The 26,743-nt window shown below is 35.2% G+C and overlaps 1 protein-coding gene across 5 annotated transcripts; it reads right to left on the reverse strand.

Moving 5' to 3' along the window:
* Positions 1 to 18,601: 18,601 nt before the first annotated feature.
* LOC112006826 (uncharacterized) lies at positions 18,602 to 26,260 on the reverse strand. 5 transcript variants are annotated; one of them, XM_065779031.1, is made up of 16 exons: positions 25,783 to 26,260; positions 23,624 to 23,696; positions 23,406 to 23,493; positions 23,088 to 23,313; positions 22,903 to 22,993; positions 22,766 to 22,818; positions 22,580 to 22,670; positions 22,361 to 22,495; positions 22,142 to 22,276; positions 21,923 to 22,057; positions 21,703 to 21,837; positions 21,562 to 21,619; positions 21,192 to 21,352; positions 20,313 to 20,519; positions 19,762 to 20,229; positions 18,602 to 19,419 (listed from the first exon to the last, which is right to left on the reverse strand). In XM_065779031.1, exons 4-16 carry the CDS (start codon positions 23,231 to 23,233, stop codon positions 19,123 to 19,125), a joined length of 2,112 nt encoding a protein of 703 aa, XP_065635103.1. In that variant the 5' UTR covers positions 23,234 to 23,313; positions 23,406 to 23,493; positions 23,624 to 23,696; positions 25,783 to 26,260; the 3' UTR covers positions 18,602 to 19,122. The 5 variants fall into 5 exon arrangements, with proteins under 5 accessions (XP_065635103.1, XP_065635099.1, XP_065635100.1 ...); XM_065779027.1 differs by having other exon boundaries at positions 23,088 to 23,696; XM_065779028.1 differs by having other exon boundaries at positions 23,091 to 23,696; positions 25,783 to 26,257.
* Between the last annotated feature and the right edge of the window lie 483 nt (positions 26,261 to 26,743).

Genomic DNA, 26,743 nt, shown 5'->3' on the forward strand with positions numbered 1-26,743 from the left:
GATGAATCGTTACCTCCACATTAAATGCTCACAACTAACGTTCTGACCGCATTAATGAGGAAATGACTCATGAACAGTGCAGCCTTGGTTGCCGCAGCCCACAGAAAGAATGAAAAGGCTGCTGATGGGACAAGAACTCAAGTAGTGACCTGCTTGATCAACAAATGTAGGGCTAAGATCAACTGAAAGAGGGTATATAATGTAAGGAATCCCTCTTGAAAGAGGGACGGGAAAACAGGAGAAAAGGAGAAGTATAGAACACTGCAACAACCTGTAACAACGGAGAAACCTTTGTAATAAATCACTGAAAGGGTAATAAGAACCTCAAGTTCCCAAGAGGAGTGCCGAGGAACATCATTGCACATTTGAATCCATGCCCATGCTATTCAATCCACATGCAACCATGCCTAGCCGTTGTATCCTTCACTAGGGCCTAGTTCTTGAACCTGCTCTCTACAAATTCATTGTATTGGGCTAGCTGGGCTTGAGTCCACTCACTCAACAATAGAAGTGCTCAAACCCAGTCCCTACAAAAATCATTCTTAAAAAAATTATATACTTAAAATATGATTTTTTTAATTATCTATATGAAATTAACCTTGGTGTGGTTAGTACTAATTCTTCCAATTATGTGCTTAACTCTTCAAACTAACCCTAGTTTGCATTATTAGTATTATTAAATGTATTTAATTTTGATAGCCAATAATATATTGACCCCTTGTGATAGAGTAATTAATTAACTAGCCAAGTTAATTAATTAATCAAATTAACATGCAATACGCGTGGTAGCACAAACAAATCACCAAATAACTAAATGCAACGGAAATTAAATTAACACGGTGATTTTTTTTCGAATGAGGAAAACCAATATGGCAAAAACCCCACCGAGTAATTTTAAGGTCATCACTCCTGAGAATCCACTATTATCAAAACAAACGGTTACAAGTAAAGAAATCTCAGTACCTTATACCAACCTACAGTTGAACCCTTACCCCAATACTCAGTTGGACTTGTTCTGTAGACCATCTCTCCTTTTCAATGCACGACTACCAGTACGTGACTAGTCAATAGATGCGCGGATCCCAGTACGCGACTTGATCACCAACTTGAGAAAGATGTTGGCTGCAAAGTTCTTCAATTCATCACACAACGAAGATCACGAAGCTCCTTGGTCACAAAACCCTACTGTGTACAAACACAGCAACTTCTTCAAGAGAAAGATGAACTAGGGCAAATTCTGTCTCCGGTCACAATTTGCATGAGCAAGACTTTGTTTTACACTTGTGCAACTATGCAACCTTTGACGGCCCTCAAAATAATCCTTATATATGTTTAGGGTTGTCAGAAAAGAAAGCCTAAACACATACTCACAGATTGGATAAAAAACAGCTCTGAAAAACTAAGCTTCATAAATCTCAATAGCTAACCATCTATTGAGCTAGCTGTCGAGCCACAGGTTTCAGCAGCTTTTAAATCTCGATAGATGCTAGCTGTCGAGATTTAAAATCCAACACTTTCTCACTTGATTCTTGGACAGACTTGCATGGTTTTAACACTTGAACTTGAAACCTTATTTCTTGAAGTATTAAAAACATTCTAGATCTACCCAATTATAAATAAAGTGCGTTTTGTTAAAGGATTAGCCAATTACATAAAATAGTGACATATGTTCCTAACATCAAATCACATATGTCCTAACAAATTTAATATTTAAACATAAAACATCTTACTTTGATTTATCCCCTTAGGCTTCAAGCTATTTCAAGCTGGTCTTACTTTTACCATTCTATTTAAATATTTTAATCCAAACAGTTAGGGCCTGTTTGGCAATATTATTCTAGTAATGTTGATCTTCACCTTTCAGTGTTCGCCCAAATAGTGAAAGACCATATTCAACATAAGTGATGGGGTCTAGAATTTTTCTCATGAAAGCTAAGCTAAATGTGTAATGACCCCACCTCAACTGTGTAGATATTGTCCGCTTTGGATCCCATACCCCTCATGGTTTTGTTCTTCCCTACACACTAGGGAAAAGGCCTCATCACATTGAAGGGAGGTCATTCCTTATAAACACATTCTCGTGTGCTTCCCTAGGCGATGTGAGATTCCATGAAATGCAAGACCCCCCTTCTGGGTCAGTACAATCCACCCCCCTTACGAGCACACACGTCCTCGCGTGTGGGACCTACCCCTCCGGCTAGGGTATAGCTCTGATACCATCTGTAACGACCCCGCCCAAACTGTGTAGATATTGTCCGCTTTGGGACCTATACCCCTCACGGTTTTGTTCTTCCCTAGGTTGCGCTAGGGAAAAGGTCTCATCACATTGAAGGGAGGTCATTCCTTATAAACACATTCCCATGTGCTTCCCTAGGCGATGTGAGATTCCATGGAATACAAGACCCCCCTTTTTGGGTCACTACAATCCACCCCACTTATGAGCACACGCGTCCTCGCGTGTAGGACCCACACTTCTGGCTAGAAACTGGCTCTGATACCATCTGTAATGACCCCGTCCCAACTGTGTAGATATTGTCTGTTTTGGGTCCCATACCCCTCATGATTTTGTTCTTCCTTAGGTTGTGCTAGGGAAAAGGCCTCATCACATTAAAGGGAGGTCATTCCTTATAAACACATTCCCATATGCTTCCCTAGGCGATGTGAGATTTCATGGAATGCAAGACCTCCCTTTTTGCCTAAAGCGAACAATATCTACACAGTTGGGGCGGGGTCGTTACAGATGGTATCAGAGCCATGCCCTAGCTGGAAAAGTGGGCCTCACACGCGAGGACGCGTGTACTTGTAAGGAGGGTGGATTGTAGTGACCCAAAAAGGGGGGTCTTGCATTCCATGGAATCTCACATCGCCTAGGGAAGCACATGAGAATGTGTTTATAAGGAATGACCTCCCTTCAATGTGTAGAGGCCTTTTCCCCCACTACTATGTGCTTTGAGGGAGAACAAAACCGTGAGGGGTATAGGTCCAAAAGCGGATAATATCTACACAGTTGGGGCGGGGTCGTTACGGATGGTATTAGAGCCATACTCTAGTCGGAAGTGTGGGTCCCACACGCGAGGACGCGTGTGCTCGTAAAGGGGGTGGATTGTAGTGACCCAAAAAGAGGGGTCTTGCATTCCATGGAATCTCACATTGCCTAAGGAAGCACATGAGAATGTGTTTATAAGGAATGACCTCCCTTCAATGTGATGAGATCTTTTCCCTAGTGCAACCTAAGGAAGAACAAAACCGTGAGGGGTATGGGACCCAAAGCGGACAATATCTACACAGTTGGGGCGGGGTCGTTACAGATGGTATCAGAGCCATACCTAGCCGGAAGTGTGGGTCCCACACGCGAGGACGTGTGTGCTCGTAAGTGGGGTGGATTGTAGTGACCCAAAAAGGGGGTCTTGCATTTCATGGAATCCCACATCGCCTAGGGAAGCATATAGGAATGTGTTTATAATGAATGACCTCCCTTCAATATGTAGAGGCCTTTTCCCTAGCGCAACCTAGGGAAGAACAAAACCGTGAGGGGTATGGGACCCAAAGCGGACAATATCTACACAGTTGGGGCGGGGTCGTTACAGATGGTATCAGAGCCATGCCCTAGCTGGAAAAGTGGGCCTCACACGCGAGGACGCGTGTACTTGTAAGGAGGGTGGATTGTAGTGACCCAAAAAGGGGGGTCTTGCATTCCATGGAATCTAACATCGCCTAGGGAAGCACATGAGAATGTGTTTATAAGGAATGACCTCCCTTCAATGTGTAGAGGCCTTTTCCCCCACTGCTATATGCTTTGAGGGAGAACAAAACCGTGAGGGGTATAGGTCCAAAAGCGGATAATATCTACACAGTTGGGGCGGGGTCGTTACGGATGGTATTAAAGCCATACTCTAGTCGGAAGTGTGGGTCCCACACGCGAGGACACGTGTGCTCGTAAGGGGGGTAGATTGTAGTGACCCAAAAAGAGGGGTCTTGCATTCCATGGAATCTCACATTGCCTAGGGAAGCACATGAGAATGTGTTTATAAGGAATGACCTCCCTTCAATGTGATGAGATCTTTTCCCTAGTGCAACCTAAGGAAGAACAAAACCGTGAGGGGTATGGGACCCAAAGCGGACAATATCTACACAGTTGGGGCGGGGTCGTTACAGATGGTATCAGAGCCATACCTAGAGCCATACCTAGCCGGAAGTGTGGGTCCCACACGCGAGGACGTGTGTGCTCGTAAGTGGGGTGGATTGTAGTGACCCAAAAAGGGGGTCTTGCATTTCATGGAATCCCACATCGCCTAGGGAAGCATATAGGAATGTGTTTATAATGAATGACCTCCCTTCAATATGTAGAGGCCTTTTCCCTAGCGCAACCTAGGGAAGAACAAAACCGTGAGGGGTATGGGACCCAAAGCGGACAATATCTACACAGTTGGGGCGGGGTCGTTACAGATGGTATCAGAGCCATACCCTAGCCGGAAGTATGGATCCCAAAGCGGACAATATCTACACATTTAGGGCGGGGTTATTTCAGATTGTATCAGAGCCATACCCTAGCCGAAAGTGTGGGTCCCACACGCGAGGACGCGTGTGCTCGTAAGGGGGGTGGATTGTAGTGACCCAAAAAGTGGGGTCTTTCATTTTATGGAATCCCACATTGCCTAGGGAAGTACATGAGAATGTGTTTCTAAGGAATGACCTCCCTTCAATGTGTAGAGGCCTTTCCCCCCCTGCTGTGTGCTTTGGGGGAGAACAAAACCGTGAGAGGTATGGGTCCCAAAGTAGACAATATCTACACAGTTGGGGCGGGGTCGTTATAGATGGTATCAGAGCCATGCCTTAGCCGGAAGTGTGGGCCCCATAAGCGAGGAAGTGTGTGCCCGTAAGGGGGGTGGATAGTAGTGACCCAAAAAGGGGGGTCTTGCATTCCATGGAATCTCACATCGCCTAGGGAAGCACATGAGAATGTGTTTATAAAGAATGACCTCCCTTCAATGTGATGAGGCCTTTTCCCTTGCGCAACCTAGGGAAGAACGAAACCGTGAGGAGTATGGAACCTAAAGCGGACAATATCTGCACAGTTGGGGCGGGGTCGTTACAAAATGTATCAATAATTTTTAAATTTATAAAAGACATGTATATATATAATTTGTACTGGAATATGTCTTTAAAATTACTTATTATCATATATATTATTTTCTCATATATTAGAACATGCTATATAATTCAACAAAAATATGTTCTTTAATTATGTCACACGTAATTATTCTTTAAATTATATATATTTCTTATAAAAATATATATATATTTAATTTTTTGACTTTTAAACATAGGATGCTTTAAATTATATTAACACATGAGTCCAAAGGATAATCATCCCTTAAGAAGAGACATATTCAAAAAATAAATGTTGCTAAAATAAGAATGTTAAAATGGATAAGCACACGAAAATATAGAATTTAAATGAAGAAATTTGCTTAAAAATAAGGGTAGCTTCTATTGATGAAAAGATGAGGGAAAACTGTTTGAGATAGTATGGTCATGTTCAAAGGAGGGCAATTAATGAACCACTACGTAAATGTGATTTGATCCTAATTGAGGGAACAAAAACAAATAGAGAAATGCCAAAAATAATATTAGTAGAAGTAATTAAAAAAAAAAAAAAATTTGATGTCAATAAGCCGTGGTAGAGCCACGTTGGGGCCAAGGGGCCCTGCGAAGCCCATCTCACTTCGTAAAACTCTACATCTCGTTAATTTGTTCCCAACTATTACAATTTTTTTTATTAAAACCTTTTTCATTAGTAAAAATATACTTGAAATTGTAAATAAATTTATCCCATCAAATCAAACTAATTTTTAGCAAAAAATGAATAATATTATCAAAGTGTTTAATAAGACAATATCACAACAAAAAAAAAAATCATAATACAAAATAAAAATTCCAATAGTATATAAATTTGTTTATAATAAAGACAGTAAAAAATTAAAATTTGTACCTTATTTCTAATCTTACTAGAGAGAAAAAAGAGATAGAGAGCCACATTAAGTAGAATAAAATAAGCTAATGATATGTTTGTTTAAATAGTAGGGTTTTAGGATATAAAATTTTTACAATTTAGCCCTTGTCAACAAGGGGCAGGGCGGGGCGTGAATGGGGCGGGGTAAGTCTAAAAAGTCTAAACCCATTCCCACCTCCACTACCTTTCCGGAGAAGGAAAAACTCGCGCGAGATGAAGCAGGGAAAAGCGGGTTAAGCAGGATGGGACAAAATTGTCATCCCGATTGAATCAAAGAGGCTAGCTACAATCACTCTAGTATTTAATTACTCACCTACCGTAAAAATAAAGTTTAATATCTTATAATTTCTCAAATTTAGAAAAAAAAATTATCTATATATATATATAGTCGTGACTAAAACCAAGGGTTTATAATCTTTAAATTTAAAAACAATCATTTTAGTAAGGGTTTTAATCTATTTTAAGAAACTTTTATAAAAAAAAAAAAAAAATTTGAAAAAATCGTCAAAAAAGCTAATAATTTTTTCAATTCAAGACACGGTCAAGCCCAACTGACACTAAACTAACTTATTTTGTCCTTAGTGCATCGGTGCACTGGACATAACACATTAGGATAATTTTGGACGGTTAACTCTAGTCGTCAAATATTCTGTTAGAAATATCCTTTTCCATGAAACACGGTCGCCAATAAGTACAAGACCGTGTTTGTTGGAGGGGGATATTTCTGACCGTGGCTGTGGATTTGGGATATAAGAGAGTAATAATGATGTGCCATTTTCTCAGATATATTTCTTCCAACTTAAGAAAAAAAGTTCTACAACTTTTTTTTTAGCTAAAAAGAACTTAAGAAAAAAAATTCTACAACTTTTTTCTGCTAAAACTTTTTTTTTGCTTTTTAGCTAAAAAAAAGTTGTAGAATTTTTTTTCTTAAGTTGGAAGAAATATCATTCTTAAAAAAAAGTTGGAAGAAATATATCATATACGTATATATAGAAAGAGGAATATTGACTATAGTCACTAGTGCGGAAGTCTCTATTCTTCCCCACGCCCCAGCTTAGAGCATTTGCAGCAGTGTAGGTAAAAAGCTATAATGCTATATTTTACCTACACTTTCATTAAAATGGTGCTGCAGCAGTGGACCAAAAGCTAAAATTTTTAGCTGATTTGCTATAGTGCACATCTATAAATAGATGTGCACTGTAGCACACATCTAAAAAAAAAAAATTAATTTTTTATTCAATCCTCTATTAAAATAATCTCACCGTCTCTCTCATCAAACTCTCATCTCTCTCATCAGCTCTCATCTCTCTCATCTCTCTCTTCAAGCTTTCATCTCCCAGTCCACGCCGTCGCCGTCGCCATCCACGCCATTCCCGTCGCCATCCACGCCATCCCAGCCCACGCCGTCCCAGCCCATGCCGTCCCACACCGTCGCCCTTCCAGCCCACGCCTCAGCCCACGCCGTCCCACGCCATCCTGTCCCAGGCCGTCGCCGTCCACGCCGTTGCCGTCCCACGCTATCCCGTCCCACGCCGATCAGCACTTTTTGTTTTTTTTTTTTTTCCTGGTGTGGGCTGTGGTGTGGTAGGTGGTTGGTTGATTTTTTTTTTCTTTTGTTGGGTGGTGGTGGTGGTGGTTGTTGTGGTTGTGGTTGTGTGTGTGGGGCTGTGATGTGTGTTTAATATTTTTTTTCTTTTGTTGTGGGCTGTGGTGGTGGTGGTGGTGGTGGTGGTGGTGGTGGTGGTGGTTGTGGTTGTGGTTGTGTGTGTGGGGCTGTGATTTTTCTTTTGTTGTGGGCTGTGGTGGTGGTGGTGGTGGTGGTGGCGGCGGCGGTGGTTGTGGTTGTGTGTGGCTGTGATGTATGAGTGTAGTGAATATATTATTTTATTATAGTGAGATATTATTTTATTGTAGTAGATATATTATTTTATTGTGATGTTTATATTATTTTATTGTATTGAAAGCTAAAATAGATCCACTGCTGCAGCATGTGTATAGGTATAATAGATAAAGTAACTTTTGGTGGAGCTAAAAAGCTAAATTTTTAGCTCCACTGCTGTGGATGCTCTTATTGATAGTGATGAATCCTTCCTCTCTATCATTTTGGACGGCTAGTCTAGTTCTGAGACCCCCGTTGGGATCCCCATCGCCTTCATTCCGCATTGACTGCATATATGTCCAGTCATTGCACTGGATGTGACACGATAAGATCCTAACACCATTCACTAACGTGGACATGAGTCCAATGCACTATTATGGACACGTGTCCTTTAAGCAAGTGTTTTAAAGTATTTAGTGCACTAATACATTAAAAACATATATAGTTAGTATGTTTAGTACATTTAATACTAAACACCCTGATTATAAAAAAAAAAAAGTTTTACTTGAAAAAAGAAAAGTTGATAGTGTGCATTTGACATTAGTTTTTTGTTGTTGAAAGTATGCTAAAATATACTCATATTTTGAAAAATGTGAGGTTTTGAAAAATTATACATAAAAACCAAAAACTAAAAATTAAGCAAACAAACTCAAGCCAAAAAGACACTAAACTAAGCTATTTTGTCTACCATTAAAAAAAATAATGATAAACATCCTAATTTCAAAATTCAAAGAATTTAAGTTAAACAAAAATAAGAGTAATGTTACAACTTACAACCACAATATTTTCACAATAAATCCTAAATGGTAAGCTATTACAAGTTATAATTTGTCTCCACTACTAATAGAGTCCAAATCTTCTATCCCACTTTTTCTATTCCACTTATACTTTACCAATAAATATTTCCCACGTGTTCACCTAATTAATTAAATACTACTATTAATTAATAATTGTAGTATTAATAAGTCAATAATGATAGTATTTAATTAATTAGGTGAACACGTGGCAAATATTTATTGGTGGAGTATAGAGTGAAACATGAAAAGTGGGACAGAAGATTTGGACTCCTACTAATATCACTTTTTTACCCACCAATAATAAAAACTTGTTATCTACAATTTATTGTAAAATTATTGTTAAAATGTTGTGTACATAGCAACATTAAATAGCTCAAAGCAAACCACGAATAAGAACCAAAACACATCATAAATCATACTATATAATTTGTGTAAAACAATAACTTACTACTAAAATAATAACTTGTAAATTTCATTGTAACAAATGACACAAATTTTATTTAAAAGCTATTTTAAACCTAACTTCAACTCCTAAAGGAATGCTATGTCCACAATATTTTTATAAAAAATCTTAAATAACAAGTTGTTATTGGTTTTCATTTTGGGCCCACCAATGACACTTCTTTTGTATCCACCATTAATAGTTTACCACAAAATTTATTATGAAATTACTGTAAAAATGTTATGAAAATAGCATTACATAAGAGCATTCACAGTGGTAATTGTAAAACTACTAAAAAGCTATTTTTAACACTTCAAACACCAGAATACATGCTATATCAAAGATACTACTGTTGTTATTATTATTTAATTCATTTATTTTCATGGGTTGAAGAGGAAGAGGGAGATGTTATAAAGAAATTAATATGTTGGGATATGTTTATATATATATATATATATATTGGTGGGGGCAGAACAAAACTGCACCAGATGTTTATATTATTTTAATGAATTGTTTATATTATTTTAATAAATATTATGTAAAAATAGAAGATTAATATACAATATATTATAAATTGAGATGTTAAAATAAATAAAGTAATTTTTTTTAAGTGTTAAAAGCTAAATTCTTTTTAGCACATTTGAATTCTAAAATCTTAAACAAATAAAACTTTTATCTTTTTTCTCCTTATCGACCTCCAACTATTCACATGATCACATCCATTTTATTTTTATTATTATTTTTATTTTCTTGATGCTTCTCTTTCCAAAGTTTAATTCTCCACCGCATCTCTTCCGCATGTTCTTCAAAGTTCAAACAATCTCCACGCCATATACTTCTCTACTCCCTTTTTTTTGGTCTTATTCTTTAATTTATTTTCCTTTGTTTGTTTCCTCACTGCAACATCCCAGATGGCACCATTTTTCCTTTTCCCTTCATATGCATGAACTAGTTTACGCATCAACACATCTAGCCTAGGGGCGGAGCTATGTTGAAGGGTGGTCCCAAATTTTTGAAATTTTTTTTAACTATATATATATATATATAACTATTTTAATGTTTTTAAAATTTAGTCTAAAAAATCAAAGCTAGCCCCCCAAGTATTTGAATTAGTCCAATGATACTCTTAAAAAAATAATTGGTCTAATAGTTATAGAGACATAACTTTATTTTTTGCAATTCTATTTTTTATTGTAAAATGAGCTCTTATATCTGTTAAATATATGATAAAATTTGGCACCAAATATGTTTGAATTTATCTTTTTCAACATGTTATGTGACAATTAACAAGTCATTGACTCATTAAAAAAATCTCGTCACTAAAACTACGCATGATTTTTTACTTACATTAGTATAAAACTTGATGATTTGTATAGAAAATGAAACTTTTTAAGAATTTCACTATGAAAATAGTAAAAATAAATTTTATTAATTTTATGAAAGATTGCCATCAAATATAATTTTGATTGAAAATAATAAGTTTTTTTTTTTTTGGTTGGGTGTGTGTATATATATATATATATAACTTATCAAATAAAAAAAGTGTGTATATATATATGTGTGTGTGTATATAATAAAAAAAAAATCATGTATATATATGTGTGTGTGGGTGGTTGCCTTAATAAATATATTAGTGCTGCAACTTGGCCCCCTAAACAAAAATTCCTAACTTTGCCCCTGGTCTAGGGACAAGTGATTGCATAGCTTTATCTTCTCTCCCTTGATGCACTCTTTCTTTTCCTCGCAAAAAAATAAAAAATAAAAAATAAAAATAAACAAACAAACATACATCACAAAAAAAATAAAAATAAAAAACAAAAAACAAACAAACTTAATAGTTAATACCAACCAAAGATTGGATTTTGACTGAAATTAATTGAAACAACTCGAAACACTCGAAAACATCATAATAGGCTAAAATTTTATCCAAGGTAGAACAAGTGAGTCCTTCTACCAATTTACATACTGATACAAGATTTTGTTTTGGTTGAAACGAAACGGTATTCATAACAAGGGGACCAAACAATAACAAATAAAATAAAATTATTCAATAAAAAACTCATAACAAAAATAAAAATCTTTATTTATTTAAATTTGTAACTCGTTCAAATAATTTCATAAAAATATGTTTAGTTTCATTTTTCTTAAAAAAAAATTAGTATTAAAAGAGATATTGTAGCATTCAACTCGTAGTAGTAATGGGTTTCATCTGTTGCTCTCTCTCTCTCTCTTTCTCATCATTTCAAACTCTCTCTCACTTTATTATTTTCATCTCAACATTTCCAATTTTCACTTTATCTCTCATCAGTCTTATTTTGCATTTTTATTATTAGTAGAATGGAATTGTAATACTTTGTATATTTGCATGTGGTTTTTATTTATTTATTTTTGGTGTGATGTTGATATATTTAAGCTTTGTTTTTATTAGATTTTGTTAGTAACTGCCCTAAAAAATTTCCTAGTACCACCATTGCCATTCCTTGCTCTATTTTGCACTCTTGCAAAATGAGATTATTTAAAAAGAAAAAAGAAAAAGAATCAATGCTTAGTGTAATATAATCGTTCAAAAAAAACATTAGCTAAACATAATTAAACAAACCAAAAGGAAAAAAAAAAAAAATCTCACATAATATTTGCATAGGCAAATTGCTAAAATGCTCTCATGTTGGCATAGGCAAATTGTTAAAATGCTAAATTTACCAACCAAATATAAATAAAAAATAAAATAAAATGCTCTTGAATCAATGGAGGAAAAACCAAAATTTTTTACTACTGAGCTATAGTGCACAGCCATCTTTTCATGTGCATTGTATCTTAGATGCTAAATTAAAAAAAAAAAAAAAAACAATATTATATTAGGACTTCCATTGTGCACAGCCATCTTTGTGTTGTTTATATGATTTTATTGTGTTGAATGTTAATGTGGGGGGAAAAGGCCCAGTCTAATGTAGCGGGCCTAGAGCCCCATGTGAGGATTACTATGCGTCCGAAGAGAAGGGGAGGTAAGGGCAAGACCCATCTGGAAGAGGGACCCCCAGAAAGAAAAGTGATTACAATCCGAAGAGGTCGCCTTCTATTCGAAGAGATTATATTCCTCTGACGCGAATAGTATGGATCAATTGAACGTATAAAAGGTCAAAATGATCTTCCGAGGACTCCTCCTGATCAAGATAAGCTTTTAGTATACTGAGAGACGATAAGGATGAAGAAATATCTAAAGAAAAAGCTACTGCCACCGTATTTAAGGCTCTGCAGCAACTTTTCTAGCCGTATTTATATGGAGAAGACCCCTAAACAGTGTAACCTCACCTACCGCCACTCACACAGAGCTAAAGGAGATGCTTGACATGACATATACTCAAGTAAGCTCACGGATGAGGTACAAGTGGACGATGGGGATGAGGAGAAGGGAGGATATATAAAGGAAGGAGGCTCCTGAGAAAAGAGGAGAAAAAAAAAAAAAGAAAAAAAAAAACCTTACTGTAGTTTTAAGAATTGTAATCGTTATATGATCAATGATATGTCTCTTCGGAAACAAAGTCATTCCATTTTTTATGAGTAACTTCATGTTGGTTTATATTTGAGGGTTGTGATTAATTGTTGTCGATTCCATAATCAACCTAGCTCTTTCACCCCTTCTCTACAAATTCATTATTTTGGGCTTGGGCCACAAATCCTAACCCTACAGTTAAAATAAAACTATTGATGTTAGGTGTTTTGTAAAGTGATGTGGTAAAATTGATAAAATAGTTTTTTGTGGTATCAAATTATTAAATTTTTGCCACCACCAATGCCGATACTTTATTTTGTGACTGATTATAAATAATTTTTGTTTTATAGGTGTTAGAGTACATTTTTTTAACACCTAATTTTATTTTAATACCACCTATTTATTTTCAAACACCACAAATAAGTTATTGGGCTTTACCAAATATTTTTTGTCCTATTATTATGTTAACCACAAATATTTCATATCTTATTACCTAAATTGGGTCATGATATAAATTATCACAAAAAGCCCAAAAAACTCATATACTATCCAATTTTATCATCATTATTTAGCTAAGCTCAAAACCGGCCATACGAGCCCAATGCACACATCCCATTTTATTTAAAACTCAAGAATACTTGTGCTTGGCAATATTTGAAAAGCCCATAATTCAAGTTCATGGCAAAACAATTTTATCAATGAAATTTAAATCCATAATCAAAGCCCATGGTTTAAACCCATGGCAATTTTATTAAAGGAAATGAAATTCATAATCAAAACCTATGATAATTTTATCAATGAAATTAAAATCCCATTAGCAAAGCCCATGATTCATCCTCATGGAAAATTATTTATTAAAAGCCTAGTTCTCGCTGGCAATACCAAAAAGCTCAATTCTCGTTGCAACATCAAAAGCCCAATTCTCATTAGCAATATTAAAAACTCAGTTCTCACTGAACTTTTAATATCAAAGCCCAATTCTTATTGGCAATATCAAAACCAAATTCTCATTAGCAACATCAAAAACCCAATTCTCATTGGCAATGTCAAAGCTCAATTCTCATTGGCAATATTTAAAACCCAATTTTAAATTTTCATTGGCAACATTAAAAGCCTAATTCTCATTGTCAATATCAAAGCCTAATTCTCCTTAGCAATATCAAAAGCTCAATTTACGTTGGCACTATTAAAAGCCCAAGCTAATTACTTGGCACTATTTTATCAAAAGCCCAAGGTTTTTAATACTTGACAAAATACTATATCGTTAGTATTTCACTTAAAAGTCCAATATTGAACAATACTTTAAGTTCTTAAACCTATTACTATAATATTACAAGCTCATAGGAATTTATGGCAATTATATATTCTCAACTCATGACAATCATCTTATAAATGCCCATGGAAAGTTATGATCATTTATCTTAAACCCATAACATTTATTTATTTATACCATATTATAAACCCATGGAATTTATAAGAACCCATGATCACTATTTATCTTATATCACAACATTCATTATATCTATTTCCAAACTCATGATAGTTATTCATCTTACAAGCATATTATGATTATCTATAAGAAAAACCTATGAGAATATCTCAATAATTCACTATAGTGGTTGTTACCATATTTTATTTGAAACCCATGGATATTGTCTCTATTTAAAACCCATGGTAAATATTATTCTTAAGAAATATTGGAGGTCATTATTTAAAAGTCCCAAAGAAAATATCATTTACAAAATAATCCATGGCAAAAGTTATGAGAAACTATTCAAATTGTTATTTAAAGCCCATGAAAATTAATACCCAAAACCTATCATAAATATTTATTAAACCTCATGAATACATTTCATTTTTACTAACAACTAAAGCCCGTTCCTCAAAAAAAAAAAAAACAACTAAAGTCCATGTAGAATAAAAATCCATGGCAATATATGGTAGCTTTATCCATTTTGTAGGGCTCACAATAAGAAAGCAAAAGAATAGGCCTAAGTGGAGAGAACCACAAAGTCAAAGGCTCATTGAAATACTCAACTTTCATAGTCAAGTCTAACATGAAGTCTCAGCCAAAATAGCTCATGTGTGCAAACTGACACAGCAGGAGAACTCCCTTTAATTCTCCCTTCAGTTATGTCTTTCGCTGATCACCCCAAGAAGAAACCAAGCTCCCAAGCCAAATTAGGAGTTGGCCATTTGTCCCATCAACCTTTCTACCACTGCCAATTCTAACGTGAATAGTACTAGAGGCTAAACTGACACCTAAAAGTTAATGGGTAATAAATACCTTTCTTCTCCAAGTTTTGGTCACAACTCAAGGAAACCATAAGCAAAACTTCCAAACTCAAGAAATTCTCAACTAAATAGTTTATTTTATTACTAAAAATGTATTTAATTGATTCATGATGGGGTGTCCAGCAGAAGCTCCAGCAGAGGCATCAATGGTTGACACTTGGCTTGGAAAGTCAACCAACCCTCTTGAGCTCTAATCCTAGTTGTAGCAAGCAAGATCTCTAGTCCTACTACATGCCTTAATCCCATTGGACGAAATTAATCTCCAAATCCAAGCATTTAATGCCTAGATTAGGAGCATCTTAGCCTCCAGCTGCATTACCCAAATAAGCAAAACAACCAAAAAGCAAGTCTCACCATTTTGGGCCAAATCTTAGAAAAGATATTTTGGGATTTTGCTGCTGTCAGACCTGGTCCTTTCTAAATTTTGCTAATCAATCCCTTAAGCTTCACTATAAAAGGGAACTACCATCAACTCATGAAAACAACAATTTTATCATAAAATTCCTCACCCATCATACTATTTTCAGCCCATAAGTCAGTCCATTAGTTCAGAAACTAGCCTTTAGTCCATAAATGCTCATATACACTTACCCATAAACATCACATTCCATTTTCTCAGAAAATCCCAGCACCTTAAAATAGTCATAAACAACCCTACTTTATCTCTCTTCCATATTTCCATATATTCACTCATACTTTCCATAAAGTCATTCCCATCACTTACTATACACATATATTCATCATTATGGGCATGATATGGCACATGAAGATCTTGTTTAAACATTTGCTGTACTAGATGGACACTTTCTCTCTCCCTTCATTCCATCATATTTTTTCCTCTTTTACTTGTAATTATGAAGCCTTTAATCTTTGTTTATTATTATTATAATGAAGGCCATAATGTCTTGGATACTATGGAAGTTTTCCCTCATGTTGACTTAATAATAATGAGGAAAATATATGATTTTTATCATGTAAACATGTTTATTGACTAATCAAACGTTACTGTCGGAGGTCTTTCATATTCACCGCTGGACCATTTTTCCTTGTGTACTTGTTATAATGGGTCAACTTTTATATTAACCAATTATGGAGGAAATGTATAATTTTTACTATACAAATATATTTATTAATTTTCTAAATATCTATCGTTGGACATTTTTCTTATTTACCGCTGGACTATTATCTAAGTACTTATTGCGGTGGGCCATCATTTGTGCTAGCTTATCTTTGCAGGAGGTATTTTTGGGGTCTTATTATGATATTTTTTGGATGGAACCTGAACCTTGAGCAAAATAAGCCTTTCACACTTCACTGATAGCTTTTGGGCCATGTTCCAAGCCTAAAGTCAAGTCTCGGTCTTGACTTCCCAAATATCATGTGGGCAACAAAAAAAAGGCTCCCCAATAATAGGTTATAAAGACTTTACATGCTAATGGGAATTAGTGAAAGAGAAAGAATAAAAAAATTATTGAAGAAGCAATTCACGTGAAAATTGATCGGTGGTCCAGGCAGATTGTCAAGCCAACTTAAGCCATGAAGTAAAAGAAAGAAGAATAAGAAGTGGGATCCAACCCAGGCGTGAAGTGAAGCAAAGAAGAGAAAAATTAAAAAGAAGTAAGGCCCAAGTTGGCGTGTGAAGTTTTGCCAAGAAATAAAATTCTTTAGCAATCTTGGGAACTTGAAGTCAGCGTGTCACGTATATAATTCTATTTAAACATCATTTCCTTGTTCAGAACCAAATATTCACCATGGTTCACACAAATAGAAACGAAGCAAATCCAAACTGCCCAACCCATTTTCACCCAAATGGCACAATGTCAGTTTAACCTTTCACCCCAATCAAACCCAAACAGTTTTGTCAATGATTTGGCGCGCATATGTAATTATTTAGAATTGGAAGGTGTTTGAAGAAGCTGGCTAACAAGGTGTCCAAAGAGTTTTTTTTTTTTTTTAAGAAACAAACACACACATAAGAGAGAGGGAAAGGAGTTCTAACACAAAAACACATTACAACTCTACTCAAATGTCATAATAAGTGTCCAAAGAGTATTTGATTATGGAAAATGTTAACAAATATACTAAGTACATTGGTTTATGAACTATTTTTAGATACATTTTATGAAAAAATGATAAAACAATTAATTTTTTTTATCAAATTTTTATATATCCCATGAAAGTGATGTTAAAACTCTCCTAATATGATTTATTAATAATTGCCCTAAGAGCACCGATTAACATGACCCTTTGATTATTCCCTTGGGCATTTGCAGTCCCTCGTCCCTTGGAGGTAGCTCTAAAATACTAACAAAAAGTTTTAAACTCAAGATTTTATGGATATCATGAAACCTTAAGAACTACTAAGTCAACCCTTTGAGTAAAGAGCTATCTTAACGAAAGAATATGGGCTCAAAAACTTCATTTCATCTTTTGCCGTTTGAATGTGTGCTCGAAATCTGATTATTCATTACAATAGTAAAACTAATTTGAGAGATAATGTCAACAAGATAGTAGATGGAACAATTGAGGTATACGATTGTGTTCCAAAATTTTGAAAATGTCTGGATGCCTGTGGATTCTTATATGCTAGAAGCTGATTGAAGATTTTTAAGCCCCATGTGATCATTGTGATGTTAGAGGTACTGAGAATCCATCGAGAATTTAGTTTTCTTTAGCTGAGCTTTGGACATCAATGTGTTGGTGGAATTTCATACAGATGCTTTGGGGTCATTATTTTGGACACGAATTCACCATGTAGTAAAGATTTTTGTTAGGACACTTCATGGTTATGGCCTTCAAAATTATTTAGAAACTTGTTACAGAGACAAGAGCTGCCACTACAAAGTGTATGTCAAGTCAAATTATGAGGCATGGACAAATTGCAATTCACCTCTATATCTACTGAGAAAACAAAGACTTTAAAATAATGTGGCGCCTTATTAAGTCGAAACATGCTGACAATACAATTCCATTGTCGCCGCAGAATGAACCTTTGGTAGCGATACTGATAAATCTTAATTTCAGAATATCGCCTTGTTAAGATGAAATCACCTCAATATCCTCAAAGAAACCAAATCCTTCAAATTAAGGTGAAGGAGTCACGTCCACATTCTTTTTTTTTTTTTTTTGGCAACGAACCTCAGAAGATTGTTACAAAATTATTTGTTACGATGACTATGTTAATTCTAAATCTTATGAGAAAGCCGACCTAGATTTTCTTTGATTTTCAATGAGACCAAACTAGAACTTAAATTAGATGTTTTGCATGGCTAAAGTGATGTGCCAGAAAACATGTATAGATTAACCCGCTCAGATGAAAATATTGCAATGCATAACGATGTTCTTATTGAATACTTAGCTTCTATTCTTATCAAACATTGAAAGATCAAAATACATCCTGAAAAGGGTACGTGTTGTTCTCAGTCTAGCCTTTTCAGATTTTAAGATTCTTTCCTGTTATTGAATTACACATATTATCATCCAAAGGAGTTAATTTTGTTTAACAAGTAACCATCCAAAATCAAGCTTTCTTCCCCTCTAGCCAGTTCAAGCACTGGTCACTACTAAAGCTCCCAGGGACTGGCTCTATAAGCTTGTCTCCATTGATCTGCTGGTCTAGGTAGGCTGATGGTACCATTGGACCAACCATAACCAATGGTTATAAAGCTCTTGGCATTACTTTGAATTAAGACATGAAAATAACCTTTGTTGAACAAACGACCTCATACAGAACTATAACCCAATATGAAAGCTGCAGAAATATTAAGCACACTGGCATTACTGCTTCCATATTTGAGGAAAAACCAATACCAGAAAAAGACAGAAACTTGCCCTGATACCGTCTAAAAAATACGTCTACATATTTACAACTTGATATAGCAGGATGGCAGTTCTATGATCTTTCACAAGAAGAAAGTTACTAAAACTACCTCTGTGTTTACGTCTACTAAGACCTTCAACTTGTCTTACTAAAACTGCACGCAAAATTTTAGCAGCAGCACCACTAACACTATTTTCAAATGTAATCTAACCATTTGTTTCTCCTTTTTTTTTTCATAATCCATTACTGTATCTTGGAATTTCTTGAACCCATTTTTTCAAAGCCACATTTATTGAGAACCATTTTAGCACACTGAATAGCTCTGTCCATCTCATCTGAGCTATCCCAATGGCAGCACGTGCTGACTAGAAATTGTCAGCAGCACTCTAAAAATCTAATTGCGATTCTGAATTGACATCCTGAGTTAGAAGATCACTATAAAAAGGGTTCAGATCATTGTCATTGAAAGAATTTTTCATGGACTCTAGGAAACTCGAAGCCCGTTCAATGCTGGGCAAGTAATAATCATCCAAACCACTACTGCCCCCAACAGAGTAAATGGATGACATGATATCTGGAGAATTTGGGGGGCTGTACAAGAGCATCCTCTTCTCAAGTACACATGTCTGAGCACACTCCACAGTGACTTCCCACGTCTTAGCTGGCTTATCTGTGCCAAGTACCTGCACATGTCCAAAACAATTACTGTAATTACACCATTCAGAGAGAGCTTTTATGTATATATATTGGTTAGAAATGCTTGTACTACTACCCCCTCCCCCCAATCAACCCCCAAGCACTAAGGCTTGGGGCTTGGGAAGGTAACACCTGAACTAAAGAGTTCAGAGAGAGCTAAATAGAACTTTTAACTTGGAACTCTTCATTGCGTTTACAGAAGACCACATAGGACTTCAATGTACAAGTATATATAGGACATAATTTTAGTAGTATATGTAAACTATGCTTTTTTCTTTTGCATATATTTTTTTTGTTAACCCATTATTGTATCTCGGAAGTTCTCGAACCTGTTTTCTTAACGCCACACGTATTGAGAACCATATTAACGTGCTGAATAGCTTTGTCCATCTCATCCGAGCTCTCCCAATGGCAGCACGTGCCGGCGAGAAATTGTCAACAATACCCTGAAGATCTGATTGCGATTTTAAATTGACATTCTGAGTTGGAAGATCAGTATCAAAAAAGTTCAGATGATTGTCATCGAAAGAATGGTTCAATGACTCTTGGGAATTCAAAGCCTGTTCATATCTGAGACCCTTACTGTCAATACTGTGCAAGCAATAATCGTCCAAACCCCTACCAATCTTGTGAGTAGCCAAAAACTTGCTCACGTTAGAACTCTCTGTCCTGGGCAAGCTTGCAGTGTAAACATTGGTTAACAGTGAAGAGCTGCCCACAAGAGAGGCTTCATCATCAAAAGAAACAACTTCCTCCCAGTGTTTGAATGCAGAAATAACCAAGTTGTGGGCATCAGCCTAATGGAAAAGGTTGATCATAATAAGTCAGGAAAAAAATAAAAATAAAAATAAACCCAGATTTGAGGTAATAAGAGGAGTGCCTTCTCAGTTTCAGACAGCTTATCAATTGGAACATACTGGCATTCCAAAAGTAGTCCCATCACTTGTCCCACGACATTAAAGACCACACCATATTTTTGTTGAGAACTTGGAGGGCTGTACAAGAACATCCTCTTCTCAAGTACACATGTCTGAGCATGCTCCACAGTGACTTCCCACATCTTAGCTGACATACCTGTGCCAAGTATCTGCACGTTGAAAAAAAATTCCTGTAATTACTCCATTCAAAGAGAGCTGAAGGGACATAAATTGAGTTCACCGAAGATCACATAGGAGTTCAATGTATGAGTATATATGGTACATAAATTTTAGTAGTATATGACTATAAGTATATTGTGCTCAGAACACTGATTAGGACCCTATATTATAAGAAACAAAACATAACCCTAGCTCCAGAGAATAATACTAAGGAAGTCAAACAGATAGCAGCGTCTGACATGGCGAAGAGGTATCCATGTCTCAATGGAACTTGAATTGGGATGTTTCTATAGCCAGCCATGTCAACGCATGTCCAACAGAGATACATGTTGTGCCTGACTTAAGAACACAAGCTAACATCAAAATGTCTGTATCCCAATGGTGAACCAACAACATTTTCCCTTATGAATGCTTCCATCCAAAGAGAAAAAGAGAAAAACACCCACAATAATGAGCAGACATCCTGATTTATCTAAACATAAGGGCTGTTAAATCAGTAAACTCTTTCTCATTTTCAGATTTTTAACAAATGCAGACAAGTATATGGATACAACAATGCATCACTCTTTACAGAATATTACCTTAAATTCAGAAATCTAAACAAAACTTAGTAAGGAATACTAAAAAGTAAAAGTAATTGAGGTAAGTGCAGTATTATTTACATTTTGAAGTCTTGCAGGGTCTATGAAGAGTAGGGTCAAAAAATCCTTCACAGTAATGATGCTTTCACAACTCAAACGCTTATGTAAAGCTCCATCTTTGCCAATATTTTCTAATTTCCATACTTCATCGAACAAAGAAGGAGGGTGATGATTCTGGTACACTGCAACAAACAATTTTTTATCAGGCAAGTTTTAGGTAATTTTCATTTAAACCTTGTAGTTTTAGATAAATTTCATTTAAACCTTATAGTTTCAAATAGTTTCATTTAAAGTTTTTAAGCCTTAGAGTTTTGGGTCTGTTTCATTTAAATCTTAAATGGGGTATGTTTCATCTAAACCTTAAATGAAATATAATAAGAATGAGACTCACTAGTTGGACTAAGATTTACAGGCATGAGTTCCATGATGGCACTGGAGTGAGCATGTTTCTACAAGTGGAAGCAATACGACACAAACGTCATTTCTAATAAGAAAGGAAGAAAGTAAAACAAATGATAGACTGAGATTGTGCCTCTTGAATTTCCAAGCTTAAAGAAGTCCCCTCCAAAACAAATGAAGAATGACCAGTCGGGAGTGGCTCAGGACATGAAGTTGAACTATGATTTGCAAGCATGAGTTCTGAGTTGGCACTAGAGGGAGCATGTTCCTGCACATAGAAGCAATGTCAATACAAACATCATTTTTTAAAAATAAATGCAGATAGTAAAACAAATGATACACTGAGATTGTGCCTCTTGAGGTTCCAAGCTTAAAGAAGTCCCCACCGAAACAAATGAAGTATGACCAGTTGCAAGTGGCCAAGGACACGAAGTTGAACTATGATTTCCAAGCATGAGTTCTGAGTTGGCACTAAAGGGTGCAAGTTTCTGCAAGCGGAAGCAAGGTCAAATCAAACAGCATTTCTTACTAGAAATGTAGATAGTAAAACAAATGATAGACTGAGATCGTGCCTCTTGAGATTCCAAGCTTAAAGAAGCCCCCACCGAAACAAATGAAGTATGACCAATCGGAAGTGGCTCAGAACATGAAATTGAACTAAGATTTGCAAGCATGAGCTCCATGTTGGCACTAGAGGGTGCATGTTTCTGCAAGTGGAAATAATGTCAACACAAACGTCATTTCTTATAAATAATTTAGATAGTAAAACAAATGATAGAATGAGATTGTGCCTCATGAAGTTCCAAGCCTGAAAAAGTCCCCGCTGAAACAAATGAAGAATGACTAGTTGGACCTGGCTCAGGATACGAAGTTGAACTAGGATTTGCAACCATGAGTTCCGTGTTGGCACTGGAGGGAGCATGTTTCTACAAGTGGATGCAATGTCAACAAAAACTTCATTTCTTGAAATAAGTGTAGATAGTAAAACAAATGACAGATTGAGATTGTGCCTGTTGAGGTTCAAAGCTTAAAGAAGCCCACGGAAAAACAAATGAATTCTGAGTAATTTCAGGAGAGTGTTCACTGTCCCTGTTAGGTGTGCTAAAGTTAAATAGAATGAACAAGGGAGTTAAGGCATGCATAGAAGGCATATACAAAAGGATCTTAAATTCTTAATGAATGAAATCTGTACTTACACCCTATGATTTGTAAGCATGAGTTCCATGTTGGCACTAGAGGGAGCATGTTTCTGCAAGTAGAAGCGATGTCAACACAAACATGATTTCTTAAGAGAAATGCAGATAGTAAAACAAATGATAGAATGAGATTATGCCTCTTGAGTTTCCAAGCTTAAAGAAGCCCCCGCCGAAAAAAATGAGGTATAAGTAAGTTCAGGAGAGCATTCATTGTCCTTGTTAGAAGTGCTGACGTTAAATAGAATGAAAAAGGAAGTTATGGAGTGCATAGAAGGCATATATAAAAGGATCTTAAATTCTTAATGAAAGAAATCGTACTTACAACCTTATAGGATTTTCCAACCATTCCTTCCCACAAACCAAGGCCTCTACAATGTCAGGATCACAACCATTTAAGATTGGATTGATTGTCGTAGTTTCAATACCGAAAGCAGAATTTGAAGTAGAAGTTGACTTTGGAATTGCCATCCTCCAAAGAGTAGGAGATTTTATAGCGGCACATCTTGACAAGTGATTTTTTAAGTGTGTGGTCCCACTTTTGCTTGACCCTGAAAAGTGCTTGTGACAATGTGTACACAAGGCCCGGCACTTCCCATCAACTTCAACTCTTTTGAAGTCATTCCAAACCTTAGATACTAACCTTCTTCGTTTAGATGATTCTCCACTTTGTACAGCAGAACATCTTGACAAGTGATTTTTTAAATGTGTGGTCCCACTTTTGCTTGACCCTGAAAAGTGCTTGAGACAGTGATTACAAATGGCCCGGTGCTCCCCATCAACTTCAACTCTTTTGAAGTCATTCCAAACCTCAGATACTAATCTTCTTCGTTTAGAAGAAGTTGGGAGTGCTGAATTTACCTCGCTTTGTATCTTAGAAGGTGAAGGTGCAGAGGTCTCTGGACATAGCATTTTGTTTGCTTCCTGTCAACACCTACAAAAATAATACAACAGATGGTGAGACAAATTTAAACTATTTTAAGCTTAAAAGATGGAAATTTGAAATGTCCAAAACATTTTCATGCCACAATAATGAAGGACAAGCAAAAGAGCGAGAGGCAGATGGGTAAACAAAGCATAGTTACATTTCATAATTGTAACATGGATCTAATTACTTCAAGTTTGTAGGTAACTTAACTTGCAACACACACTCTATTTCAAAAAATAACCTTGCCACTTTTTTACCAATAGTAATCTAAAGTCATTTAGAATTTAAGTCAAGACAAAAGTTTAGTGGGATAAGTATTTTGGTTCCAAAGTAAGAGGCAATAATATTATCTCACCAATTAAATTTAGCATGAACTAGAGTTTACCGATCCATATCAGAATTCAAGGTCAACAGTAGATTCAAAGTTTTATAAACTATACATTACTTGACCTTTTTTTTTTTGGTTGGAGATGAGAAGATTTGAATCCTGAATATCTTTGTTGGAAACATTAAGTGCCACTTGAGTACCTTCCTTTTCCTAATTCATTAAGAATTGCATTCCAAGAATTATATACATATTAGTAATATATGTTCATGCGATATACGAATTAATTAAAAATATTATATATAAAATTAAAAAAAAACTTATTGATATCATCCAAATTGAATAATAAAAGTTTCATGTTAATTGGTGTCCTTTGGACAATTGTTAATAAACCATTTTCGGAAAGTTTTTACACCACTTTCATGGAAAATATAAAAAGTCATCAAAACAATTAATTTCTTTTTTCTTTTCCCATAAAAAGTTTATAAAAATATTTCCTAAACCAATTCTCCATAATAAAATGAATTATAAAACATAACAAATTATTAAATTACACATTTATATCATTAAAATAATCTAAAATAAACCATGATTTTTTTAAAAAAATTTCTTACTTAGGTAATATTTTTTTAATTGGAGTATTATTTCTTAACATTTTAGTAATCAAGCTTTGGTTTATAAAACCATGATTAGTGACCACATAACAAAATTATACTGTGCAACGCGTAACACTTACATTGAGTCACTTGACACAACCACATCATGTAAGAAGTAACTTTTGTTACTAATAGAACTAGCTTGTATTGTTGGTGCAAGCGGCTTTATTTACACCAGTGCTTTAATATTGTATATTCTTTTTTGAAAAGATTTAATTTTGAATTTTTAAACCTGAATAATCACTTTTTCCAAAAAAAAAAAAAAGAATAATCAAGAATTTAATAAAAATGCATGTATTTTATTAATTATCACAATAAAGTCTTCAAACTATGAAAGGTACAAATCTATTCACTATTCACCAACTGAAAAAAGAAGTAAAAGGCATGTTTATTCACATAAAAGTGAAGGTATCATAAATCCAATTATAAAAAATTGTAATTACAATCTAAAAGAACTCTATGTATTATCATTCTCCTTAACATAAAAAATACTTGGAATAGTTTAGACTTTAGAGTTATACTAATCACCAAAGAATTGTAACCGATAACAGTTTTTGTATATCACAAAAATAATATATTGTCATTAACTAATTCCAAAATAACTCTCCAAATTTATACCTCACAAAAAAATAATAATAATAATAATTTCAATAACTAATTCCAAAAGAACTCTCAAAATTATACCTTGGTCTTATTAGGAAACAATAACCTATTCCAATGAACTTAGCCATAAAATTGACAAAACTATAAAAACATTGAATCAAACATAGCATTTTCGAAGACAAGGAAACCGGAAGATATGGTATGAGTAAACACCAAGTCCTGTGTTTCAGCGAAGAAGAAGAAGACAGACATTTGTTTGATTACACGTTAACAAAAACACTAATTCCTTTTCCAAAAAAAAAGAAAAAGAAAAAAAGAAAACACTACTTCAAATATTCAGTTACCTAATTTTATATATATATATATATATAAGTAAAAAATTTTACACACTTACCACATCACATTCAAAAAATCTTAAAAATAAATTATAATTTTTTTCTAACTTTCAATAATAAAATTAAAAAAAAAAAACAGCAATAAAGTTGTCAAAAAAGAAAAGAAAACATACATTTGTTTGGTTACGCAATACAAGAACTTGATTGAGCTCCCTCCACCAAATATCACGGCGGCACTCCGCCGCCACAGTCACCTCGCAATTTGCGACCAACACCACAGCTCTTCAGAAGACAAGGAGTTTTGAGTTTTTGTTCTGCTACTTCTCCAACGAGTTCGCACTTTGTACACATACAAGTAAACATAAGACAAAGTACTAGAAATCTAGAATTGGATTTGAGATTGTTTTATAGTTGGCCCAGATCCGAATTGGTCCGAATTGATCCTGACCGTTCGATACACTTGTAGAAGAAACAAGGGAGGCCAGCCACCAGTCAAAGGAATAACAAGTGAAAACTGAAAAGACAAATTAAATTGAGATTTTTTTTTGTGGAGTAAAAATTGGAAGAACTGAAAAGTCTTATACAATCCCTCTCTTTTCCCACAGGATCAGGATGCATGTCCATGTCTTCTCAAATGTAGGATCCGACAGAGTCCGATTACTTTAAAAATACATATATCCGGCTCTGTCCGATTCCTTTTTCTTTTTTTTTTTCTTTTTTTTTTAAATTTTAATTCTGACTCGTTCAAATTACTTAAAAATTTGAAATCCGACTCAATCCGATTACCATTTTTTTTTTTTTTTAATCTTTAAAAAAGATGACTCATCGTTCCAAATTTATTTTTGGTGCTCAATGTCAAAAAGAAAGGTCACTGGTGGGTATCCACTCCCCAGAAGCAAGACACTTTATTTTCTTCTCTCACGAAAGGACTATACTGGCGCCACAATTTGCTCATACGGTGAGTTGTAATGGGTGCAAGGGTAAAAGTGGGACTTCACCGGTGAGTTGTGGCACAAGTTGTGAACCTAAGATTAGTCCTCACGAAAACTTGAACTTTAAATAAAGTAAGCTGTTGATAAATAACTTGAGCTTGCCATGATAAGCTTTGTTCATGTTTATCTGTTTATGAACAAG

This window comes from Quercus suber, unplaced genomic scaffold, assembly GCF_002906115.3.
Source record: "Quercus suber isolate HL8 unplaced genomic scaffold, Cork oak 2.0 scaffold_196, whole genome shotgun sequence".
Lineage (NCBI taxonomy): Eukaryota > Viridiplantae > Streptophyta > Magnoliopsida > Fagales > Fagaceae > Quercus > Quercus suber.